Here is a 19,389-nt window from a genome sequence, read left to right on the forward strand (position 1 = left end):
CCAGCGATCACCGCACACTAGCACTATCCTACACACACTAGGGACACTTTACAATTTACAGAAGCCAATTTCCCTACAAACCTGCACGTCTTTGAAGTGTGGGAGGAAACCGGAGCACCCAGAAAATGCCCACACAGGTAACGGGGAGAATGTACCACCTACACACAGGCAGCACCCGTGGTCAGGATCGAACCTGGGTCTCTGTCGCTGTGAGGCAGCAACTCTACCACTGCATCACTGTGCTGCCCAATCTGCTGGTGAACAGTTAATGGTTTCCCCCAGGAATGCACACAAGCTGTTTATTTTGCCATAAATGACCCTGAGGGCAGGCGACACTTTGCGCTGGTCCAGAAGGGCATCTTCTATCATTACAATCGCTCCACTCTTTTAAATCTTTACTGCAACAGCAACAGCAACATTTCTCACACTATATTCTTCATTAGTTCTAGGAGCAGAATTAGGCCATTCATCCCATTGAGTCTACTCCGCCATTCAATCATGGCTGATCTATCTTTCCCTCTCAACCCCATTCTCCTGCCTTGTCCCCATAACCCCTGACACATGAACTGATCTTCGTATCCCATTGGAGACCTTCGAACCAACTTTAATCAAACTTTACTAGATTAAATCTTGCACTAAATGTTAGACCTTTTATCATGTATCTGTACACTATGAACAGCTTAATTGTAATCATGTATAGTCTTTCCGTTGACTGATAGCACGCAACAAAAGTTTCCCACCATACCCCCGGTACACGTGACAATAATAAACTAGACTATTGATATGCGCACAATCCTCAGAAAAGGGGTAACGGAATTGAACTAAGACTTACTGTGCACAGTCGTGGTTATTTGACACGTCTATAACTGAAGCCAAAGCCGGCGGCAGCAAGCAGCAAGCGGTACGAAGGCAGAGATGCACAAAAGCCACAATTAGAGGAGAGCAAGCAGAGGCTGCAGGCGGAGGTTACTGAGAAAGATAAATCACATCCAAACTTTGTATTATTCATTTTATTTCCCACTGCTCTGCCCGATAATTAATTACTTGGAAGTAAACAATTTCACGATTCATAAGCTTAGTTACTAAAAGACAATTCACAAGTTCATCTTTAGTATTAAATCTGTAGTAATAATGGTAGAGTATTTGCTATATTTACATGTTGTAAACCATGAAGATAGGTCAGTGGAGTGTCCCATTATGTGGAATAATAAAGGATTCATTGTTCTGATGGAGACTGAACATTGGCAGATAGATTCTCCTGTTGTGGCATCGTACAACATAGAAATATGGACAAACAAAAAATATTTTAATGACTTTATCTTAAACAAAAGGGTCAAAATGCAATTAAAAGCTGCATTCTGTTTGTCTTTGTCCGAGAAAATGTTCTGGTGATTTAATGAGTACAAAAATAGAGATTCCACTCAACATGGCCGCACAGTGGTGCAGCGTTAGAGTTGCTGCCTTAGACCCGGGTTCGATCCCGACTACAGGTGCTGTCTGCACGGAGTTTGTACCTTGTCACCGTGACCGCGTGGGTTTCTCCGGGTGCTCCAGTTTCCTCACAAATTCCAAAGAAGTACGGTATAAGTTTCTAGGTTAATCGGCTTCTGAAAATTGTCCCTAGTGTGCGGAATAGAGCTAGTGTACGGGTGATCACAGGTCGGCGCGGACTCAGGGCACTAAAGGACCTAGTTCTACGCTGAATAAACCAGCACCTGCAGTTCTTTGTTGTTACATTTTGTACTTGTTTTACTTTAGTGATGCAGCATGCAAACACACCATTCAGTCCATCAAGTCCACACCAACCATCCATCACCCGTTCACACTAGTTCTATGTTATCCTATATTCTCATCCACTCCCTATACACTAGGGGTAATATACAGATGCCAATTAACCTACAAACCCGCACGTCTTTGGGATGCGAGGGGAAACCGGAGCACCCAGAGAAAACCCAGGTGGTCACGGGAAGAACGTGCAAACTCCACACAGACAGCAAGATCAAACCCAGATCTCTGGCAATGTGAGGCAGCAGCTCCACCTGCTGCACCACCATGCTGCCTTCTAACAGAAAGCTGTATTCCACATCGGGCTGCTCAACAGTGGGACGTAATACAGTTGAGTGCATTGTTCTATTTTAAATCAGGATAAGACCCAATTAATCTAGAAAGAAAAATACAACCAAATGTTCAAAATACAAATTTCACAATTGGCACCATCTGAAGTCGATTCTTACAGGAATGTTTGCCCGATGGTAAAAGATCCCAGGATTACAGATTATTTTTCAATATTGGCTCATTCTGCCTGTGATCATCAAGATGCGCACACACAGACACGTGCACACACACACGCACACACACGCGCGCACAGGCACACATGCATGCGCACACACACACAGGCAGAGACTCACAGAGGCACACGCACACACACACAAGAAATTACGCCGACTTCTGTCAATGTATTCATTTTAGAAAAGAGCAGATTGCACCTTTGGGGATGGGGGGCAGGAGTACCTCATCCAACAAGATAACCTCAGTAGACGTGTGTGTGTTCCCACAGCACAATGCCCATGTGAAGTTACATTGGATTAAAAAGGCAGCTTATTGTGGTTCCAGTTGGTGCACCAGAGATGAAGTAGTTACAAGACTCAATGCGCACAGTAACAATCTCTACATCCTGATCTCCTGCTTCACATCACCAGTCACTGTTGCATGAAACATGTCTGTGGAGGTGCAGGCATCAGTGTCCGCTCGTTCCAAAAGCTTTCACGTTGGGGCACCTGGTTGTTAGTCAACATGTTGCTCTTCCATTATCATTATCTTGTCCTGTAAAGGGGGGGGGGGGGGGGCATACAATTGAGTTAACAACTGCACAACAGACATTAAGTATGCTTTCAATAAATTTATCCCAACTAAAATGTGATCAAAGGAGTTTAATAATAAAAGACAAAGAAATGGAAGATAGGGCAGACTTGGATTGTTTTGCCTGGAACGTCAGAGGTTGAGGGGAGACCCAATAGAGTATATCAATTCATGGTCAGAGTCATAGAGTGATACAGTGTGGAAACAGGCCCTTCGGCCCGACTTGCCCACACCGACCAACATGTCCCAGCTACACTAGTCATAGAGTGATACAGTGTGGAAACAGGCCCTTCGGCCCGACTTGCCCACACCGGCTAACATGTCCCATCTACACTAATCATAGAATGATACAGTGTGGAAACAGGCCCTTTGGCCCAACTTGCCCACGCGGGCTAACATGTCCCAGCTACACTAGTGCTACCTGCCAGCATTTGGCCCATATCCCTCCAAACCTGTCCTATCCATTTACCCGTTTCTTAAATATTGGGATAGTCCCAGCCTCAACTACCTCCTCTGGTAGCTCGTTCCATACACACGCCACCCTTCGTGTGAAATAAATACTCCTCAGATTCCTATTGTATTTTCCCCTTCACCTTAAACCTATGTCCTCGATTCACCTACTCTGGGCAAGAGACTCTGTGCATCTACCCGATCTACTGTTCCTTGTTCTAAAGCTGTGGTTTGCAGAGCAAGAGAAAACTTGGATAAACAGTTTGTGGAGTAGAGGAAGTACATTATAAATAGAAGTAAATCATTCAGAGAGTGGGAAGATGCAGGTCGTACGCTGTTTACAGGAGGAAAAAGTTGTTATTAATAGTTGACAGTGTGAGAAGTGGAACTTCAGTGTGAGTAGTGGAACTAAACAGTTCACCGAGTGAGAAGAAGAATGTTATAAACAGCTTTCCGAGTTTAGTTTTGTTTTAGTTTAGAGATACAGTGCGGAAACAGGTTCTTCAGCCCACCGAGTCTGCAGCGACCAGCGATCCCCGCACACTAACACTATCCTACTCACACTAGGAACTATTTGCAATTAACCTACAAACGTGTACGTCTTTGGAGTGTGGGAGGAAACCGAAGATCTTGGAGAAAACCCACGCAGGTCACGGGGAGAACGTACATACTCCATACAGACAGCACCCGTGGTCAGGATTGAACCTGGGTCTCCGGCGCTGTACGGCAGCAACTCTACTGCTGCGCCACTGGGCTGCCGGAGGGGGGAGGAAGCTTGTTATAAGCACTGCGTTGTCTTGTGATGGCACCAAGCAGTGTGCTGGGTGACCAAGGGAAGGCCCACAGCAGCCTGGGGCTCGCCTGGATCAGGCACCGCTCACAACAACTGATGCATGGACTGGACTTGGATAATAGTACCAAACATGGAGCCTCATGCATGTGGACTCTTTCTGTTCAACTGCTATTTGGAGGTGGCATTGTGATACTCGGTTGGACTCTTTGTAAAATAATTTAACTGTGGATTTGTGACAATGAAGCACATTGAACCACTGAACCTTCTGGAAATAGGCAACGTTTCGGGCCGAAACCCTTACGGGTTTCAGCCCAAAACGTTGCCTATTTCCTTAGCTCCATAGATGCTGCCTGACCCGCTGAGTTACTCCAGCACTCTGTGAAACGTCACCTATCCATGTTCTCCACAGATGCTGCCTGACCCGCTGAGTTACTCTAGCACTCTGTTTTTTTTCTGTCAGTAGGTTTAAACAGATGATTAGCAAGCAGAAAACAAAATACAGGGTGGCACGGTGGCACAGTGGTAGAGTACAGTGCCAGAGACCCGGGTTCGATCCTGACCACGAGCACTGTCTGTGTGGTTTGTACATTCTCCCTGTGACAACGTGGGTTTTCTCCAGGTGCCCCGGTTTCCTCCCAGATCCAAAGACTTGCAGGTGTGTAGGGTTAATTGGCATCTGTAAACTGTAAATTGTCCCTAGTGTGTAAGGATAGTGTTAGTGAGCGGGGATCACTAGTCGGCATAGACTCGGTGGGCTGAAGCGCCTGTTTCCACGCTGTATCTCTAAAGTCTAAAGGATCAGAATTTCAGAATCTCGGGTGATAGAGGTTACAGGAACAAGGCAAGAGAATGGGGTTGGGAGGGAGAGATAGATCTACCATGACTGAATGGCGGAGTAGTAGACTTGATGGGGCGAATGGCCTAATTCTACTATTCCTTATGAACTCATGACCTTACGACCTTAATTTGCGGCAATCACTCACCCATCCTCCCTCTTCCTTGACCCAGTTGGAGAAGTTTTCCCGTAAATACACTCCTCCGTAGCCCATGACTCGAGCCATTGGGAAGTTGGCAGAGACAGCAAACTTGGTTGTTGCATGTACAATAAAGGCAAACTGCTTCAACGTGGCCTTTCCCTCGCTCTCAGCATCTGCAGGCAAGGTTGTCTGGCGGACATAATCCATTATCTTCTTGAAAAACGAGAGTGAAGGCTTCTCACCAAATAGTTTGCCAAACTGAGGGTCCTTCTTGATCTAGCAAGAGAACAATTAAACAATAGTGAAAAATACAAACAAGCTGGGCTAAAATAATGACGTGCAGAATACAACGCAAGAAAAATGCCAGATAATTACTTCTTCATCAATCGAATCTCCTTTGGTAGTCAAGAACTCAACGATACGGTCTATAGTTTTTTGATCATCTGTAAAACAAATATATTTGTAGTTAGAAAAGAACAACATTCATAGAACATAGAATAGTACAGCACAGGAACAGGCCCTTCAGCCCACAATGTCTTTGCCAAACATGATGCCGAGTTAAACTCATCTCATCTGTCAATATGTGATCTATATCCCTCCATTCCCTGCATATCCAAGTCCCAATCTAAAAGCCTCTTACCCACTATTATCGGATATCTGCCTCCACCAGCACTCCTGAAAGCACGTTCCAGGCACGTTCCAGGTAAAAAACTTGCCCCGCATAACTACTTTAAACTTTGCCCATTAAAGCTATTGCCCCTAGTCTTTGACCACAAACACTCTTCGAAAAGGACCTACCCTATCTACGGGTCTCATTATTTTACAATCTCGTATCAGGGAGACATCAGCCTCTGACGTTCCAGAGAAAAAAATCCAAGTCTGTCCAACCTCTCAGTGAAGCTACGACCCCTCTAAAGACAGACACAAAAAGCTGGAGGAACTCAGCAGGTCAGGCAGTATTTGTGGAGAAATGGAATAGGTAACGTTTTAACATAGACATAGAAACATAGACAATAGGTGCAGGAGTAGGCCATTCGGCCCTTCGAGCCTGCACCGCCATTCGATATGATCATGGCTGATCATCCAACTCAGTATCCCATCCCTGCTTTCTCTCCATACCCCCTGATCCCTTTAGCCACAAGGGCCACATCCAACTCCCTCTTAAATATAGCCAATGAACTGGCCTCAACTACCTTCTGTGGCAGAGAATTCCACAGATTCACCAATCTCTGTGTAAAAAAAGATTTTCTCATCTCGGTCCTAAAAGACTTCCCTCTTATCCTCAAACTGTGACCCCTAGTTCTGGACTTCCCCAACATTGGGAATAATCTTCCTGCATCTAGCCTGTCCAACCCCTTAAGAATTTTGTTTTGGGTCAGATTTGAAGAATATCCTCTCAAATACCACTCAAATCTTTCGAGAGTTTTAGAAACATAGAAAAATAGGTGCAGGAGTAGGCCATTCAGCCCTTCGAGCCAGCATCGCCAATCAGTGCCCCGTTCCTGCTTTTTTCCCCATATCCCTTGATTCCTTTAGCCCTAAGGGCTAAAATCTAAGTTTTATTCTTGCGGATTGCTTACCTGGCCCATCTACTTCTACATTGGTAGAATGCAACATCCTAAAAGAAACGTTTGTGCTCATGACATCCTGCAACATTTCGGCAATCTCCTGTGGGTCGGTTTCTGAAACTAGAAGCATGGAAGTGTTAGAGAATAAGTTGACAGCTCGGCTGCCTGGCACAGATTTACATTCACAAAGCACAAGCTTCTATAGGATCAAGTCAGAGAAGCTTCCCAAAACACCTTGCATAAAAGGAAGCACAGAGGCACCGCGGTTAGAGCTGCTGCCTCACAGCTCCAGAGACCAGGGTTCAATCCTGACCTCCAGTGCTGCCCATGTGGAGTTTGCACGTTCTCCCCATTTCCTTCAGATACTCCGGTTTCCTTCCACATCTCAAAGACGTGCGGGTTTGTAGGCTAATTGGCCCTCGGTAATTGCCCCTAGTGTGTAGGGAGTGGATGAAAAAGTGGAATAACATAGAACTAGAGTGAACGGGTGATGGATGGTCGGCGTGGACACGGTGGGCTGAAGGTTGTTATGGTACCTGCTTTAACTACCTCTTCTGGCAGCTCATTCCATATATCCAGCACCCTCTGTGTGAAAAATAAAATTAAATCGTTCCCGTCACCTTAAACCCGTGTTGCCTGGTTCTTGATACCCCTACCTCGGGTAAAGGACTTTGTGCATTAATGGTCGATGGATACTGCCTTTGGTCAGCAGCTTTATGTTGAATCATGTCTCAGCATGGTGGCGCAGCAGTAGAGTTGCTGCCTCACAGCGCCAGAGTCCTGGGTTCGATCCTGACTATGGACGCTGTCTGTACAGAGTTTGCACGTTCTCCCTGTGAGCACGTGGGTTTTCTCCGGGTGCTCCGGTTTCCTCCCGCACTCCAAAGACGTGCAGGTTTGTAGGTGAATTGGCCTTCTGTAAATTTCCCCCCTGGTGTGTTGGAATAGTTAGGGTTATGGGGAGAAGGCAGGAAAATGGGGTTGAGAGGGAACAATAGATCAGCCATGATTGAATGGCGGAGTAGACTAGATGGGCCGAATGGCCCAATCTTGCTCCTATAATTTATGGACTAGGATAGAACTAGTATATAGGTGATCGTTGGTCGGTGTGGATTCGGTGGGACAAAGGGCCTATTTCCACACTATGTGACGAAACCGCGCCTCTCTCCATTCACTACTCTCGGCCATGCAACAAAACACTTACCACATTCTGCTTCAGGAACAACGATTTCAATCGATTGGCTCCGTGCTATGTCATCGCCACCACCCACTCCATCCTCCGGTTCCCGGTCACTCGATGCCTGCGCGCGCAAACACCTCGGAAACACCCTCTTCCACTTGAACCTCCGCCGGTGAGCACGGTGCTTGGTGCTGCCCTTAGAGTGGTGTGTAGCGGACTCCAGCTGAGGCAGTGGTCCCTCGCTCCTCCTTCCACCTGACGGCGGCTCTGTCCGTCTGTCGCCAGTCTTGGGCGGCGTTAGTTTATCCACCAACAAGGTCCTTTCTGCATAGGCCATCAGTACCCTGTACTCAAAGCTGTCATCCTCTGCAGTGCTGTGCCCTGACGCAGAGTTACTCTCTGCTGCGTCAGCTGAACCCATGTTTTACCTGAAAAATAAAACATTGAACTATGGTTATCATATCCGCAATACATCTTGCACCTTCTTTGATGCAGGGGTGGGAGAGACACACATGCACAGATGGACAGACTTAGGCTTGGAATGACAACTTTTCAAACTGCCTTATATACTAGAGGGCACAGCTTTAAGATGAGAGGGGCAACGTTTAAAAGTGATCTGTAGGGCAAGGGTTTTTTTTCACTCTGAGGGTGGTGGGTTCGTGGAACACACTGACATGGGGGGTGGTGGAGGCAGATTCGATTGTGGTGTTTAAAAGGCTTTGAGTTAAGTTTAGGATTATAATTATCACGTGTGCCAAGCTAGTTTGTTTTGCACGCTATCTAAATCAGATCAGGTTACATATGATTGAAAGGTACAGCATGGAAACAGGCCCTTCGGTCAACTGAGACCACGCCGACCATCGATCACCCGTTCACACTAGTTCTGTGTTATTCCACTTTCTCATCACGCTCCATACACACGAGGGGCAATTTACAGAGGGCCAATTAGGCTGCAAACCTACACCAGAGGAGAATGTACAAAACTGCACACACATACAGCACCCAAGGTCAGGATCGGACCTGGGTCTCTGGCAGTGTGAAGCTGCGGCTCTACCCACTGTGCCACCCTTGAAGTCATTCGATCATCAGTATTTATACAAGACCCAAAGAGTTATGTTCACTTGTAACTTGAGTTATGTTCAGACCCAAAAGGTTCCTGGGGGGACCTGATTGAAACATAGCGAATAGTAAAAGGCCTGGATAGAGTGGACGTGGGGAGGATGTTTCCACTGGTGGGAGAGTCTAGGACTAGAGGGCATAGCCTCAGAATAAAAGGATGTACCTTTAGAAAGGAGATGAGGAGGAATTTCATAGAAACATAGAAAATAGGTGCAGGAGTAGGCCATTCGGCCCTTCGAGCCTGCACCGCCATTCAATATGATCATGGCTGATCATCCAACTCAGTATCCTGTACCTGCCTTCTCTCCATACCCCCTGATCCCTTTAGCCACAAGGGTCACATCTAACTCCCTCTTAAATATAGCCAATGAACTGGCCTCAACTACCTTCTTTAGTCAGAGGGTGGTGAATCTGTGGAATTCATTGCCACAGATGGCTGTGGAGGCCAAGTCAATGGGTATTTTTAAGGCAGAGATTTGTAGGAAGGAACTACAGATGCTGGTTTAAACCGAAGACAGACACAAAATGCTGGAGTAACTCAGTGGGACAGGCAGTGTCTCTGGAGAGAAGGAATGGGTGATGTTTTGGGTCTTCTTCAGATCTTTAAGGCAGAGATTGACAGATTCTTGATTAGTACGGGTGTCAAGTTTTATGGGGAGAAGGCAGAAGAATGGGGTTAGGAGGGAGAGATAGACCAGCCACGACTGATTGGCGGAATAGATGATGGGCCAAATGGCCTAGGTCTGCTCCAATATCATATGAACATGAAAATGTTGCCTGTCCATTCCCTCCACAGATGCTGCCGGATGCACTGTGTTCTTCCAGCACTTTGTATTTTGCTCAAGATTCCAGCATCTCATAATCATAGAATGATACAGCGTGGAAACAGGCCCTTCGGCCCAACTTGCCCACACCGGCCAACAATGTCCCAGCTTACACTAGTCCCACCTGCCTGCGTTTGGTTCATTTCCATCAAAACCTGTCCTATCCATGTTCCTGTCTAAATGTTTCTTAAATGTTGGGATAGTCCCTGCCTCAACTACCTCCTATATATCAGCATCTGCCGTTCCTTGTGCCTCCGTGTCAGATGAGAGGGCAGAGCTCGATCCTCTGGGTGTGTCCCAGCTAACATTTCATAGTTTCATTTTCACCAGCTGCCTCTGGTCTTTACTTCCTGTTCCTCGCCCCACCTTGGGATCACTGCCCCCCAACCCCCACCCCCGCCCCCGCCCCGGGCCAGACTACCTCTGGCTGGCAACTACACTGACCTGTTTCAACAGCCACAGAACTAGTTCCACACAGACCCACAGCAGTACTTCATAACTTTGCTTTTACGCTCAGTCATATAAGCAAACTTGTTTTTCAAAGCTATTACGCCCCTGTCCCACTTAGGAAACCTGAACGGAAACCTCTGGAGACTTTACGCCGCACCCAAGGTTTCCGTGCGGTTCCCGGAGGTATTTGTCAGTCTCCATTCCTGCTTCCACTACCTGTAACCTCCGGCAACCACCTGCAACCTCCGGGAACTGCATGGAAACCTTGGGTGGGGCGCAAAGTCTCCAGAGGTTTCGGTTCAGGTTTCCTAAGTGGGACAGGGGCACAATTCTTAAGGGGTTGGACAGGCTAGATGCAGGAAGATTGTTCCCGATGTTGGGGAAGTCCAGAACAAGGGGTCACAGTTTAAGGATAAGGGGGAAATCTTTTAGGACCGAGATGAGAAAAAAAATGTTCACGCAGAGTGGTGAATCTGTGGAATTCTCTGCCACAGAAAGTAGTTGAGGCCAGTTCATTGGCTATATTTAAGAGGGAGTTAGCTGTGGCCCTTGTGGCTAGAGGGATCAGGGGGTATGGAGAGAAGGCAGGTACAGGATACTGTGTTGGATGATTAGCCATGATCATCTTGAATGGCGGTGCAGGCTCGAAGGGCCAAATGGCCTATTCCTGCACCTATTTTCTATGTTTCTATGCCCAAATACACTATGTGTAGAAAGGAACTGCAGATGTTGGTTATATAGCCTAGAATGCTTTATTGTCCTCTGTCCCAGACAAAACAATGCAATTCTTACTGAAGATAGACAACATGCTGGGGTAATTGAGCGGGACAGGCAGCATCTCTGGAGAGAAGGAATGGTGGCGTTTCGGGTCGAGACCCTTGTTCAGCAGCACAGAATGTACACTGGAGCACTCCAGTACTTTGACACTATCTTCGGCAACAATACACTTGCTGTTTTCCTGACAAGGCGTGAACGAATAAGCAATCTGATACCCGGTCAACAAGGCTGTATGTACTTACACTTCAAAGTGTTGAGAAGAAGGGAGACGTGGCGCACTGACTTTTCACTCGGAGTTTAAAAAGTTGTCGTCGATTGCCAGAAGTTACTCCGTGAAAGGTCAAGTCCGAACCTGTCACCGTTTCGTTATTAATAATTAACAAATTAATATAGTTTTCTAATTTCCCTTCGGTTTAAATGCTAAACTTCCGCGCGGTGTCCTGCCGTCTTTAAAGGCACACGGCCGGGAACCCCAATGCAAGTCTAAGAGCTGCCGACTACAGAGTAGTGGAGCCGCAACAAGGCTGAGTCTACTCGCAGGCAGCTCTCTCCCTCTCTGTCTCCCTACCCCCCTCTCTCTCTAACCCCGCTCTCTCTCTGTCCCTCTCCCTCCCCCGCCTGGCTCCACCTCGCTGCATCGCTGCCCGTCCAAGATTGGTTGCCCCGCTTCCAAGACACCAATTGCAAACGGGCTAAACACGGAACAAAATGCTGGAAAAGCTCAGCAGAAGAGGCAGCATCTGTGGAAGGTGAAACAGAAACACAGCCGATGTGTTTTATCGTCCAGAAGTTGGAGAAATAAAACTCCTGCTCCACCCCCACTAGTCTGAGGAAGGGTCCCAACCTAAAATGTCACCTGTCCTTTTTCTCCAGAGATGTTGCCTGACAGGCTGAATTACTCCAGCACTTTGTGCCAATCTTTGGTATAAATAAGCGCCTGCAGTTCTTTGTTTCTTCAAATGGGAAAATATTTCTCAGTTGTTTTTTAGTTGTAGAAACAAGGAATTGCAGATGCTGGTTAATACACAAAAAGACACAAAGTGCTGGAGTGACTCAGCGGGTCAGGCAGCATCTCTGGAGCACAGTGGTAGAGCTGCTGCCTGACAGCGCCATGAGACCCAGGTTCAATTCTGATTACGGGTGCTGTCTGTGCGGAGTTAGCATGTTATCCCTGTGGCCGTGTGGGTTTCCTACGGTTCCCGTTTCTTCCCATATTCCAAAGATGTACAGGTTTGTAGGTTGATTGGTTTAGGTAAAAATTGTAACTTGTCCCATGTGTGTAGGATAGTGCTGGTGCATGAGGTGATCGCTGGTCGCTGGTCGGCACGCACTCAGCCGGCCAAAGGGGTTGTTTCCGTGCTGGATCTCTGAAGTCTAAAGTAAAGTCTAACTGCAGATTCTGAAATCGTAAACAAAAGACAAAGTGCTGGAGTAACTCAGCGGATCAGCAGCATGAGTGGAGGGAATGGACAATTGATGTTTCGGGTTGGGACCATTCTTCAGATTCTCAACATTAGGCTTTCATTTCCAATTTAGTGTAAACAGTAATGTATAAATAGCAATATGATGCAGGAAATGGCCGTGGGTGTCAGCATTTTTAGATTTGAATATCACCTTTCACACTTGAAAATAAAACTGCTATCAGTACGGAAGTTGCTGACTTATGCTGGTAATGGGTACATGGTGGTTATGGTGACAACGTGAGCAGCTCACACTGTCCTAACCATAACCACTGATGTGGAACCAATGTTACTGCCTGCAGAGGTAAACAAGATGTATCGAGAATGAGGAGCTGCAGATGCCAGAATCTTGAGTAAAAGACAAAGTGCTGGAGGAACTCAGTAGGTCAGGCAGCATCTGTGGAGGTAATGGATAGATGACGTTTCGGATTGGGCCCAGTCAAAGATAAATTGCAAAGCTTGAAGTAGACAGCAAGGGATGGGGACAGCTGGAGTGCTTAAAATGTTTCAACTCCTCTTCATGTCTTATAATAATTCTGTGCTTTAAAGAAGGTTGCGTAGCTGACACTGCAGTCTACTTTTTTATTTAGTCTCGACCCAAAACATCACCTATTCCTTCGCTCCATAGATGCTGCCTCACGGCTGAGTTTCTTCAGCATTTCTGTTTATCTGCAGTCTACTTTATTCAGATTCTGTTCTCTGTTGCCAAAGGGCAAATGGCCAATCGTAAAACACCAAAATAAGGTTGAACGGGTAACACGACATTTGCTTCTCTGTAATGGTGTGGAATTGGGCTGTGTTTACTCTGCTGTGTCTTTCAAAGGTGAACCATGTATATTTGTTACAAGACCATTTGGAAGAAGGAAAAGTTCGAAAGTGCCTTCTGCAATAAACAAGACATCAAAGGAAGATTCTGTACATAAGCAGATGAATCTTTGTCCGTTGAGCAACCTCCTACATTGCTCCCAGTAATCACTGTATTTGGCGTACTTGAATAAAGTCTTGATTGTCTTGCCCGATCGTTGTGTTGTGTTTTAAAGTTTTCTTTAGCCTCTCTTTGATCTGGTACTTTGTTGGTTCCCATGCTTGATCAATGGTGTTTTATCATTAATGTCTTATTATTATTATTATTATTATTATTATTATTATTATTATTATTGTTTAGTGTTTTCTGAGTAATTCGTAATTGTCACTATGTCATGTTGTTACTTGTGGGTGGAGCACCGAGGCAAATTCCTTGTATGTGAATACTTGGCCAATAAACGTACTTACTTACTTCCTTTACTTTAACAGTCCCTTGGTCAGAAAGAAGGCATATCCTTTGCAATGCCCTTTCACCCCCAGCTCACAGAGGTTGAAGTTTATCCAGTTGCTTCACCCATCCACTTCCCTCTGTTTAAAAGTTATATTTTACAATCGTATCATGGTGAGGTTTTACCAAATGTAAACATTACGTGGAATCACTTTCTGTAATGTACGAGAATGTTTCCACTTGCTCAACAATGCCAAAGCCTCACTTGATCAGACTTGCTTTTATGAAGAGTTGTAAACATGTTTATCATGGAGGGAATTTCGAGGCAAGTCCTTTTCTAAACGACAGTCCATTTGGGGACTTTACATGTCCGGGGTTTTTTGGTAAATTTCCGATTTATTTTGAGATCTCAAATGAAACAACAAAAAGTGGATGGCTACCTGATGGCATTTTTGACACTGTTTATATTTATGACTTACCCATCCTGGGAACAATGGCAATTCTTGAGAAATGCATGCGAATGGACTGTGCAGGAGTTGACTCATCAAAACTCCACAGCAGGAATAACACCGCATGTTGGATTGGAGACTTTTATGCAATGTCAGCATGCTCGTTCATGGTATTGCCTGAGAAGATCAAAAATCCAGGTTTAAACAAAATCATGAAATGCTTTTAACATGTTGGATCCATGTGTTTCATTTAAACATCAAATAGCAAGATTAGAAACTTACAAATAAAAATAAACAAGACTAGAATAATAATAATAATAATAATAATAATAATAATAATAATAATAATAATAATAATAATAATAATAAATACTTTATTGATCCCCTCAGGGAAATTCAGATGTCCAGAAGCCCCCAACCAACAAACCCACAGATTCAAAACGAACGCAGACAGAAAATACATAGAATACAATGTGGACACTACCTGAGAGCAATAAATACTTAAAAAGACCAATAATTAACGATTAAAAATTAAAAATTGCAAAATGCATCCCCCTACAGCCTAGCGGTCCGAATTATAAAATCTAATGGCTGCAGGGGTGAAGGATCTCCTGAACCGCTCCGTTCTACAGGGCAGGGAGAGGAGCCGGTTGTTGTTCCGAATGCTCTTTTGACTCTCCAGAATTACATGGAGGGGATGCCCGGGGTTTTTCAGGATGACCTGCACCTTGTGCCTCATACGCCTCTCAAGCACATCCATCCCAGAGTCTACTCTCCCCTCCAGCACTGAGCTAGCTCGTTTAACCAGTTTGACCAGCTTCTTGTTGTTTTTTGCACTAATGCTGTTGCCCCAGCAGACAACAGCGTAGAAAATAACACTAGAAAGTACTTGGTCTGTCGGCTTGTCATCGGTGTTGGTGTAGTCTTGTCAGGTGTAATGAGGCACAGAGTGCAGCATCTGTGGAGGGAATGGACAGGTGATGTTTCTGATCGGGACCCTTCTTCAGACTCAGTTCCTCCAGCACTTTGTGTTTTGCTCGGGATTCCAGCATCTGCAGTTTGTTGTGTCTCCATTGACCAGGTAACCTTGTTTACTGCTTATCCCCATGGTCACCCAGGTTTTATCCCATTAGACGACCCCTTGCCCACCCTCCCTGCAATCTAACTAACAAACAGATGCTGGGATCTTGAGATCTTTGTGCCCTTTGTGTTGTGCTTTTAGTTGAAGTATTGAAATTTATTTATTACTTAATCATTTAAGTAATCAGATAATTTTAAAGATCCAAGAAGGGTCTCGACCCGAACCGTCACCCATTCCTTCTCTCCAGCGATGCTGCCTGTCCCACTGAGTTACTCCAGCATTTTGTGTCTATCTTCGGTTTAAACCAGCATCTGCAGTTCCTTCCTACACATTTACTAAATGACTTCCCTCTGTGCCAATGATGGGCTGAAGGGATTGGCGGGGCATGGGTAGTCTACGTGTGTTCCCTTTGCCAGGGAGGGCCAGTCGTTGCTGGATCTCACCGTGACAGCCAGCATTGTTGAAGAGCAGCCACCGACACTCGATACCCACAGTTCAACACGTGTCCACCAACAGCAGCAGGGAGGAAGTTGGGGAATTGTCTACATTTCGCAAGGGCTTTACCGAGAAATACAAGCGTTCGTGGTTGTTCAACAAATGACTTTATCGGACTGTGTGTAGGAAGGGACTGCAGGTTGGCACAAAATGCTGGAGAGAAGGGATGGGTGACGTTTCGGGGTGAGACCCTTTTTCAGACTGAGGACGTTTTGGGGCGAGACACTTCTTCAGACTTGCCAACAAGGAACGACAGATGCTGGTTTACAGCGAAGATAGGCACAAGGTGCTGGGGTAACTCAGCGGGACAGACAGCATCTCTGTAGAAAAGGAATAGGTGATGTTTCGGGTCAAGACCCTTTGTCAGACTCTAGCTTGCACTAAATGTTGTATCCTTTCTTCTTTATCTGTACCCTGTGGATGGCTTGATTGTAATTATGTGTAGTCTTTTCTCTGACTGGACAGCACACAAACTAAACTAAACTAAACTGAATTAAAATACAGCTTTTCACACATGTCTTGCATTTTGCACAATTAGAAAAACAAGTCTGGGGTAGTGCAAGAGGTGGTCTGTGATGCTCCATTGGTGAGGAAGCATTAAGGGCCTGTCCCACTTACGCAATTTTTTTCAGCGACTTGCCGGCACCCGTCATAGTGGCAGCAGGTGGCCGAAAATTTTCAACATGTTGAAAATCCAACGGCGACCAGAAAAAGGTATGACTCTTTGGGCGACTACTCATCAGAAAAAGGTACGACTCTTTGGGAGACTACTCACGACCATACAGGTGTCACCCCGTGGTCCATTCAGTCATTCTTTACTGCTTCCATTCACTTGTCCACCACATAATCTTGTTGATAGCTTATCGCTACAGTCACCCTGGTTTTACCTACCCTGAGACACCCCATCCCTACCCTGCCTGCAGCTTTACAAGTCTTTTTAATGGTACGTGGAACATAGAACAGTACAGCACAGCAACAGGCCCTTCAGCCCACAATGTCCATGCCGAAGTTAAACTAATCTCTGCCTACATATGATCCATATCCTTCCATTCCTTGCATATCTATATGCCTCTGAAAGCCTCTTAAATGCCTTTATCATATCTGCCTCCACCACCACCACTGGTCTGCAAATCTTCTTTAAACTATGTCCCTCTCAACTTAAATCTGTGTCCTTTAGTCTTTGACATTTCCACCCTGGGAAAAAAAGGTTTTGTCAACTAGATCCATGCCTCTTGTATTTTTATATACTTCCAGCAGGTCTCCCGTCAGCCTCCGACACTCCACAGAAAACCATCCATGTTTATCCACCTATTTCCAGCTAATACCCCCTAATGCAGGCAGCTTTCTGGTATAGCTCCTTTGTATCCTCTGCAAAGCCTCCACATCCTTCCTTTAATGGGGTGACCGGAACTGCATGCAAATGCAGCCTATCCAAAGTCCTGTGCGTAGAGTCAAAAGAGGAACTTGCCAGCTGCATGGAGGACGGAGATGTGTGGTGCGTCCGTCACCTTGCCTGTCGATAACCAGCACCACTGTGTCGCTAATGTTTTCAACGATTTAATAATAAATAATAATAATAATAAAGCTGCAATATGACTTCCTGATTCTTATACTCGATGCTTCTATGACTGAAGAAGGGTCTCGACCCAAAACGTCACGTATTCCTTTTCTCCAGACATGCTGTCTGACCCGCTGGGTCACTGCAACTTTTTGTGTCTAACTCCTATGACTCTTGAGTTTTGACTCTAGGCGACAACCTCTTCGAGCAGGAAGGGCTGGTGGTCAGATTGCCGTTCCTAATAGCCGTCAACATGGAAAGTGCAGGCATTTAAAGTCCAACTATGCAATGATCTGGCCTCAGTGAATTCAGATCTCAGCTGATATCGTCACGAGGATGATGAATGTTAATCTTTTTTATAAAGGAGGAAGTTTTAAAATAAATAACAGGTAAACTGAGGGGAATATTCTACACACCTATGTAAAAACAAAGTGAGTCATTTGTTTTTAAAATGTGCTTGGATATTTTTGGGAGCTGAGTGCCTTTAAATCAAATATAGTTTCATTTTGTAATTACAGCAAGAGGTACAGTGCCCTCCATAATGTTTGGGACAAAGACCCATCATTTATTTATTTGCCTCTGTACTCCACAATTTGAGATTTGAAATAGAAAAAAAATCACATGTGGCAAAAGTGCACATTGTCAGGGTTTATTAAAGGGTATTTTTATACATTTTGGTTTCACCATGTAGAAAAGACAGCTGTGTCTTTACATAGTCACCATACTGTTTGGGACACATGGCTTCACTGGTTTTTGTAATTGCTCAGGTGTGTTTAATTGCCTCCTCAATGCAAATATAAGAGAGCTCTCAGCACCCAGTCTTTCCTCCAGTCTTTGCATCACCTTTGGACACTTTTATTGCTGTTTATCAACATGAGGACCAAAGTTGTGCCAATGAAAGTTAAAGAAGCCATTATGAGACTGAGAAACAAGAATAAAACTGTTAGAGACATCAGCCAAGCTTTAGGCTTACCAAAATCAACTGTTTGGAACATCATTAAGAAGAAAGAGAGCACTGGTGAGCTTACTAATCGCAAAGGGACTGGCAGGCCAAGGAAGACCTCCACAGCTGATGACAGAAGAATTTTCTCTATAATAAAGAAAAATCCCCAAACACCTGTCCCGCAGATCAGAAACACTCTTCAGAAGTCAGGTGTTGATTTGTCAATGACCACTGTCCGCAGAAAACTTCATGAACAGAAATACAGAGGCTACACTGCAAGATGCAAACCACTGGTTAGCCGCCAAAATAGGATGGCCAGGTTACAGTTTGCCAAGAAGTACTTAAAAGAGCAACCACAGTTCTGGAAAAAGGTCTTGTGGACAGATGAGACGAAGATTAACTTATATCAGAGTGATGGCAAGAGCAAAGTATGGAGGAGAGAAGGAACTGCCCAAAATTCAAAGCATCTGTGAAACACGGTGGTGAGAGTGTTATGGCCTGGGCATGTATGGCTGCTGAAAGTACTGGCTCACTTATCTTCATTGATGATACAACTGCTGATGGTAGTAGCATAATGAATTCTGAAGTGTATAGACACATCCTATCTGCTCAAGTTCAAACAAATGCCTCAAAACTCATTGGCCGGCGGTTCATTCTACAGCAAGACAATGATCCCAAACATACTGCTAAAGCAACAAAGGAGTTTTTCAAAGCTAAAAAATGGTCAATTCTTGAGTGGCCAAGTCAATCACCCGATCTGAACCCAATTGTGCATGCCTTTTATATGCTGAAGAGAAAACTGAAGGGGACTAGCCCCCAAAACAAGCATAAGCTGAAGATGGCTGCAATACAGGCCTGGCAGAGCATCACCAGAGAAGACACCCAGCAACTGGTGATGTCCATGAATCACAGTCATTGCTTGCAAAGGATATGCAATAAAATACTAAACATGATTACTTTCATTTACATGACATTACTGTGTCACAAACATTATGGTGCCCTGAAATGGGGGGCTATGTATAAGCACACCTGTAATTTCTACATGGTGAAACCAAAATGCATAAAAATGACCTTTAATAAAATCTGATAATGTGCACTTTAACCACATGTGATTTTTTTTCTATAACAAATCTCAAATTGTGAAGTACAGAGGC

General features: G+C 45.1%; 1 protein-coding gene across 3 annotated transcripts; it reads right to left on the minus strand.

The window, feature by feature from the left end:
- Positions 1–1,977: 1,977 nt before the first annotated feature.
- Positions 1,978–14,330, minus strand: bcl2l14 (BCL2 like 14). 3 transcript variants are annotated; one of them, XM_033037436.1, is made up of 6 exons: positions 14,189–14,330; positions 7,852–8,255; positions 6,660–6,767; positions 5,455–5,531; positions 5,086–5,355; positions 1,978–2,823 (listed from the first exon to the last, which is right to left on the minus strand). In XM_033037436.1, the coding sequence occupies exons 2-6, from the start codon at positions 8,246–8,248 to the stop codon at positions 2,785–2,787; spliced, it is 891 nt and encodes a 296-aa protein (XP_032893327.1). In that variant the 5' UTR covers positions 8,249–8,255; positions 14,189–14,330; the 3' UTR covers positions 1,978–2,784. The 3 variants fall into 3 exon arrangements, with proteins under 3 accessions (XP_032893327.1, XP_032893328.1, XP_032893326.1); XM_033037437.1 differs by lacking the exon at positions 14,189–14,330 and adding an exon at positions 11,240–11,841 and having other exon boundaries at positions 5,455–5,522; XM_033037435.1 differs by lacking the exon at positions 14,189–14,330 and adding an exon at positions 11,240–11,587.
- Between the last annotated feature and the right edge of the window lie 5,059 nt (positions 14,331–19,389).

This window comes from Amblyraja radiata, chromosome 19 (assembly GCF_010909765.2).
Source record: "Amblyraja radiata isolate CabotCenter1 chromosome 19, sAmbRad1.1.pri, whole genome shotgun sequence".
In the NCBI taxonomy this organism is placed as follows: domain Eukaryota; kingdom Metazoa; phylum Chordata; class Chondrichthyes; order Rajiformes; family Rajidae; genus Amblyraja; species Amblyraja radiata.

Bases quoted from the DNA above. Each gene is read 5' to 3' on its own strand.
- bcl2l14 (XM_033037436.1), bottom strand. From the start codon at position 8,248: ATGGGTTCAGCTGACGCAGCAGAGAGTAACTCTGCGTCAGGGCACAGC. The intron at 5,532-6,659 runs GTAAGCAATCCG...ACAAATATATTT, and splicing joins TGTAGAAGTAGATGGGCCAG to GTTTTACAGATGATCAAAAA. The intron at 2,824-5,085 runs GTGAGTGATTGC...CCCCCTTTACAG, and splicing joins TCAAGGAAGAGGGAGGATGG to GACAAGATAATGATAATGGA.